Source organism: Thalia democratica, unplaced genomic scaffold, assembly GCF_965202585.1.
Source record: "Thalia democratica unplaced genomic scaffold, ktThaDemo2.hap1.1 HAP1_SCAFFOLD_142, whole genome shotgun sequence".
Taxonomy (NCBI): Eukaryota; Metazoa; Chordata; class Thaliacea; order Salpida; family Salpidae; genus Thalia; species Thalia democratica.
The window spans coordinates 5,539-12,773 of NW_028139288.1; the positions used below are offsets into that span (position 1 = coordinate 5,539).

The window sequence follows — 7,235 nt, forward strand, 5'->3', positions numbered from 1 at the left end:
ACAACTCACGAACTAATTAAGTTATAGCTTTTACATTATATTCAAAATTTTAGATAAAATTTGTTTTTACATAATAGCTATTCACTAAAAGCAATATTTATCTACTTAGACGAAAGTTTTAAAAGTAGAACTGCATTTAATTAAAAAAGAATGACAAGATTAGACAATAAAGTTATCTGTTTTATAAATGTATGAATTTTAAAAACTAATAGTAAAACTTAATATTAAAACAAAATTAGTTGTTTGCATATAGTTACTTAAGCCTCTTGTTTTCATTTATTTAATAATGCCAAAACCAAAAACAATACTACAAATAAAAATATTATAGAAGGATGTATTATTCTCAAGATCAAAGATGTACTTCAGAAGAAATGTCAAATTCTTGCTGATCCGATGGGAATAAAAGACACTGAAGAGATGAATCGAAACGTGCCAGTGGTCCATCCTGTGTTGAAAGTGAGTGAAGATCACTTTAGAAGGAATACAGCATTTGTTGATGGAAGGTACCGAGTTCTTGAAGAACAAAGAAGAGCTTATAAAGATGCTCCTGTAGCTCATTTTGATGACGTAGTTGGGTTAGTTTTGTTTGGATTTTATTACCAAAATGTTAGTAAAACCTTAAGTCTTTGTTTCAGTTATGTAAACAAAAGTAAAATTGTCTATTTAAAAAACTTCAGTTAAAGTTTCTAATTCAGAAATTGTAGTAACATTATTTACATCAACTCAAAACATTTCAAATATTGAGTTAAGTAGTTACCATAATTAATATTTAATATGTCATAGAATGCAAGTTAGATTAAACAAATAAAGTATTTTCATAGTTTCATGTTTACAATAGTTTATATAGAAAAATTTATTAGTTAAAAAATTACTAGAAACTGTATTATTAGCATTAAGCTATTATAATAAAAAGTTTTTCGGTTGATTATGAATTTTTCTTCTGCAGATATTACTTTACTTAGTATGTTCTCATGAAAATAGCTTCAATAAATCAAGCATTAATTGATAAAAAACATTTTAACAAACAAATTTGGTAATCTGTAACTAAGTCTTACTTTTTTAAATTTTAAAATGAACAATTTAAACTATTTTTATTTTACAGAGAAACTTAATGCTTTAAAATATAAATTTAAAGTGTAAGTAGAGAGGTTATCAAAAATAACAGTTAAAGTATGCTGTAAAGTAGAAAACTAACTTAGAACATAAATTTAAATTTTAGAATAAATCAAAATGAAGTTCAACAGTCTACTGAGTCAAGTGTTTCTGAACATAATGAGCCCGGTTACAGTAAACGACGTATTGAACAATTAAAATTTAATCCAAACCCATATATCTTGCTTATTGGTCCAGCTGGTGCAGGAAAAACCACCCTAAGCAAACGTTGTGTTCTATCCACATTTACTTGCAGCCGATACGCTTTATTCATTCCTCTTATGATTGTTGATCCCCAACAGCCGATTGATCTTAAGTTTTTCTTGATAAGTTTAGGATTAAGATATTTTTCAAGTGGTATTACTTTTAATGAAAACCAAACAGAAGAAGCACTTGCCTGGTTATTAGCCAACCAACACAAAGTAACTCTTGTGTTGGACGGATTGGACCAGGCAAGGTTTGAGATAACTTGTGTGGAAGAGTCTTCAAGAGTAAACGTTCATAAAAAGAATTTACCTTCACAACTTCTTTTCCTTATTCTTACGCGAAGAATTTTACCTGGCGTGAGACTTATATTAACTTCAAGACCCCATTCTGTTTTAAACTTTAGTAAATTAATTCAGCCCGATTCCGTATTGTATCTTGACGATTTGTCTGAAGCTAATATGAGGATACTGATGTATTTTTACGTCCAAACAGGAGATGTTGACCAAATAGTTTCAAAACTTCAAGAAAAGTCTCCGAGAGTCCAACAACTTATTTACTGTCCTGTTTTTCTACGGCTTTTTGCTATGCTTGTCAATTTATCTGGTCTTGATGAAATTTGGAAAACAATAAGATCAACTGCAAGTCTTTTTGATGAACTTCTTAGAAGGCTTCAGGATTGTGCACACAATGCAGGAGAGATTGAAGACACAAATGTCATGACTAAGATCATGGAACTAGCTTACAAAAAGACTATGCAAGGATCAGTTGTCATTGATCAAAATGATCTGTCTATTTTGAGAATTGATCCCAATGAAATCCAGGATCTCGCTTTAGGAGTTCATGGGGAATCAAATTCAGCCTTAGTTGGTCCAAGCTTGTTCTATTTCGCTCATCAGAGCATACAGGTTATTTTTGTTTTTACAAACATATATTTAGCTAAAGTTAAAAAAGTGATAAAAGCTTTTTTCGTTTTCATAATTAGTAGAGGTTTTTAATTTTCAGTTTATTTAAAATTTATATGTTTATAATTTTTATTGAACATTTTAAAAAAATTACATTAAACTGTTTTAAAGTTTTAAAATATAAAAATTTAGTTATAATTAACTCTAAACAACTGTTAGGTATAATTAATAAAAATAAGGCTTAATTGGTCAAAAAAACTCAAAAAACACAAGTATATTTAAAGTCTTAAAAACTGATTAAGTTTTCCTATTTGATAGATTTTTTATTTTTATTTTACTTCATTAAATTAAAAATATTTTATACTAGTAACTGTTTATTATAAACATTTAACGTTTAAACTAGTAAGTGATTTTAAACACATCTTTTAAAAACTAAATAATGAGTTTATAAATAAATTTTGTAGTTTTCAAAGGTTTTAACATTTCAGTCACTTTTCGCAAATCTACGCACTCTCGTTTAGTTACGTATTTTAGACTTCTCAAAAAATACATAAAATTGAATAATCCTTAGTATTCTAAATATGTTGTATTAGTTGAAATGATAAAATATTATTTTTTAATAAGTTTAAATGATAAACTAGCTTTACATTTGTTTATACTTATGTTCATTGACCGTTAAATAAACATTTATTTGTGTCCCAGTGTAGCATAAGCTTAAATAGTTAAAAACAGTTTTTATTTAAAGTTCTGCTAGAAAAATATTGACTCACAATAATAAAAGCTAACAGCAATATAAATAGTTTTCTAAAGAAAAGGATCAAAAGAAACTTTTAGCAGGATATGGTAATGATGTTAAATAAAAACAAGAAGAAACATTACACAAATCTTTTTCTTATACCATATAAGACAACTTTAGTCTTAAGTGCGCAAGGAAAAAGATCTGTGCATATAAAAAGTTTTTATCAAAACTTTTCACATTTATGTACATCTTGAATAAAAACTATAGTTACGTTTTCTCGTTTATTTTCGAATTTTGCTTTGGACACAATGTGCGTGGAATTGTGAGAGGCGACTGTATACTAAATGTTTAGATAACTTACTAAAAACGCATAACATATTATATGTCAAAAAGTAAATAATGAATCTAGTAACAAAATTATGCTCATAAACAAAAAAAAAACTTTTGCTTACTATATACTTAAGATACTTATACTTTTGTATAAATAAATAAATGTGGTTAATAGTAATTAATACTTACGTTACGTTTCAAAACGTTTCATAATTTAAAGAGCATATAAAAAATAAAAATGTTTATATACTTTTGTATTGTTTAGGAATGTTGATGATAAAAAACAAAATATTTAGTATCTACTAAGAATTTAGAAAACCTTTTTTAAATTTTATATTGAAAAAGTATAAACTGAAAGTTTTACTTATATTTCTATGTAAAGGTTGTTAAGCACTAATATAATAAAGTTTTATGCTATTTCCATTTAATATTAAGCTTTAATTTACGAAATTTTACAAAACTTCATAAACTAACTAAAACACGACTTAATTATGGCAAAAATTAGTTTAAATTTAACATTAGAAACAAATAAAATCTCTAAAAAGTATTAAGTTTTTTATAAAGCAACATAAAGGTCTTACAAAAACTTGTTATAGCTTAATAAAAATAGGTAAATAATTTTAAAAAAATTCCTGTAGTTCTTTTATAAAACGACTTGATCTTATTGATACAATTTTTAAGTGTTTTACTACTACATAAATGATTCGAAAAGGAAATTTTCTGTCTTCAAATAAAAAAGAAATAGTAGAATTTAAAAACTGAACTATCTCTTAAATTATTTCTAAACACTGTTTGTTACAAAAAGCACATTTCAAACAGGAATATTTAACAAGCCGACACGCTTGGTTGAAACTAGACTTCACAAGTTTCTGTGGCTTTATACAAGAAATTTTTCCTGAACTTAATGAATATGGCAATCCATTTAGAGAAGACAATTTTGCAACTGTGCGTACCTTCACAGTTTCATTATTGAACGTTCTAGTATTTGGTTAGTTTCAAATAGTTTTTTTTAATTCGTTGTACTCTTAGAGTTTAATTAAAGTTTATGTTGTGTTTTCACTCACTCTAAAGCTTTCAATACACATAGTAAAATGTGCTACTTTATTTGTTGAAATTTGTACTTTAGTTTCAATACCAAAATAATTGTTTTAGATAATGAGGAACTGAAAAGAAAGAAAATGAAATTTATTCAAAAATCAGCAGAACATATTATTAGTTGTCATAGAAACAATACTTATTGTTAGTGAATTAGTTTCAAAATTAATCTAACAGTAACTTCATAAAATACGTATAAAAGAGATTTAATTTATCCATAGCTCGTAATTTTTAGAATGTACAATAAAATTGATGTTAGATAATTAAATTATTTTGATTATGTACTTAAACTTGTACCTACATGTTTAACTTTATTTATTTAATTTATTTTATGAAAACATCTAACCATTTGTTTTTATACATAATGTTATCGTACTAGTATTAAAGCATTTTATTTTAAATTGTATTGCTATTTGTATAAGAAGCGTATCTGACATTACAACTCGTAATTTACTAAAACTTCTCAAAACCAACGTTGTTAAACTTATTGTTTAAATTAAAAAAATAATATTTTTTTTTTTATTTGAAATAACACAAACTTTGTTGTTAAAAATAAATCAAAGATAAATTTACTTAGTAACAAACCAACAACAAAAAATTACCACAGCTGTCAATGCAAAAGTAGATAGAAAAGATTACAATGAAATTTGTGATCACAACATAATAAATGAACTGAAGTCAGTTTTAAGAAGTCACAGTTTTGTTGTTTGGATCGACGGCCCACAAGTTACAACCGACGTATTATTTATAAGTAGCTTTGTAACTCAAATAGAAGAATTACATTTATCTTATGTAAATACAATTAGTCTAAAGAAGGTGATAAGAACTTTTAACAACATCACATATCAAAGTTTGTTTTATATTAGTTAAATAAATTTTGAACTGTTATTTTCTTTTATAATATTGTTTAGATAATTTCATATTACTGAAGTTTATTTTGTTCTTTAAGTTGTTTTAATGTTATAAATAAATATCGAATAAAAGTTTTGAAACATTTATTTTTTTTTATCGTTTCGGAAAAATACATTTCATTAAGATTTGGTATTGTGTTAATTAAAATAATAAGAATATAAATAACATTTAAGACATTTTGTTTTGTATCTAGCTAAAGGTATTAGTAAATACATAACATGAATTTGAAAGTTTTATCAAAGTAAAGTTATAAATAATTAAAAAGGTTCAATGTTGAGTATGCCTCGTCATCAAAATTACGATGAGGAAATTATTTCGTTGTTAATCAACTCCATCAATGAAATTCCAAATTAAAAAGATTCGTATCAGGTTGCTTGGTAACGATCAAACAATTCTAAGAAATTTTATAAAATTTGATGAGAAAATTTCAAACTTTCAAGCAAACAACATCGCTTCTGATGATGTTAGTTTTTAAATTAAATTAGCTTAATACTCAAGTTACTATAAAGTTGTAATTTGTGATAGTAACGGTTTTTAAATTATTTTTAAGTGTAAGAAGTTTTTTATTTTCATAACAGGAAGTTGAAATCGAAATAAGTGATATGGGTTTTCAAACTTTATTTGTAGCAAAATTAAAAAGAGGACAGCCACCAGTGTTTACTAATCGGTTAGTTTTTTATTTAAATCAAGTTTATTTTGATACAAAAGCTTTTTGTCTTATTAATAATTACTTGCATTAATACACTTTATCTTCTATCATTTCGGTTTGTAAAAAATATTTTGATATATATTTGAAGCTTCGTAGTTGTTGAGCGTTGTTACTTTTTTTTTATATGCAAATATATACTTGTTTACTTATAAATTGTTAGTACTGTGCATTAATTGTTAGAATCATTTTTATTATAATTATTCAATAAAAGTATTTAAAAGTGTTTACACATATGAACTTAAGTGCATCTTAAATTATTTTTAAAATTAAAGTGTTAAACAGGTTTTATATTGTCCTACTTTTGTAATATATGATAAAAGCATTGTAACAATTAAATCACGTATACAATTTACAATTGTTTCAATCAACAGTTCTTTATTGCTAACTCAAAACTTTTCAACAGTGATTACATCACAATACTAGAAGATTCTGATCAAATACCTTCGGATGACTCAAGTCTTACATCATGAGAATAGTTCAACAATCAAACAAGAGTATATGTAATATAAACAATCAATTTTGTAATTTTGCAGTTTGTTTTAGTTAATATATTGATTTTTTTATAAAGTTTTTTAAACTACATAAAACATTTTAGTAGAGTAGAATGTTCATCTAATTACTTTTCTGAAATTAGCAGATAGTTATATAAAGCTTGTATTCAAAACTTTTTTGCTTTTAATTTCTCTAAAATTACGTGTTAACTTTCAAATTTTACTTCTATTAGTTTAATTTATATGGGCTGTATAATTGTTTTTTTTTTACAAATGTTACGAAAAACATGTTAATAACTTAATTGTTTTATTGAAAAACTATGTTTCATTAAATGCATTTTCTTTTTAATGAAAAAACATCTTTAAAAGCCAAATAAAAACTTATATACACAATTTCCATTCTTTCAAAGCCTAAAACTAAAAAAACATTTTCTTCACATTGTTCTTCATTGTATACTTTTAACATTTTTTAATATCAAAAAACTAAAAATAATTGTGTATGTTTTGTAATCAATATAAACTAAGTAATCATAGTGTTTTTAACCTGTTAATATTTTATTAAAAAAAAAAAATTTAAAGTGTGAGTATTTAATCTTTTGCATATACTTTGTTTTTGTACGATTTAGTCGTATAGATTTTATTGCAGAAACTGAATTTTAAATTTGTTAAATCCACTTTTTATTTCGAGAAAAACTAAT

General features: G+C 24.9%; 1 protein-coding gene across 1 annotated transcript; it reads left to right on the forward strand.

Annotated features, from left to right (window-relative positions):
• The first annotated feature begins 441 nt into the window (after window positions 1-441).
• Window positions 442-6,516, forward strand: LOC145845736 (NACHT, LRR and PYD domains-containing protein 7-like). The gene is made up of 8 exons (XM_082952805.1): window positions 442-575; window positions 1,220-2,264; window positions 4,150-4,318; window positions 4,483-4,569; window positions 5,033-5,163; window positions 5,696-5,800; window positions 5,916-6,004; window positions 6,450-6,516. The coding sequence occupies exons 2-8, from the start codon at window positions 1,434-1,436 to the stop codon at window positions 6,514-6,516; spliced, it is 1,479 nt and encodes a 492-aa protein (XP_082808931.1). The 5' UTR covers window positions 442-575; window positions 1,220-1,433.
• The last annotated feature ends 719 nt before the right edge of the window (window positions 6,517-7,235 follow it).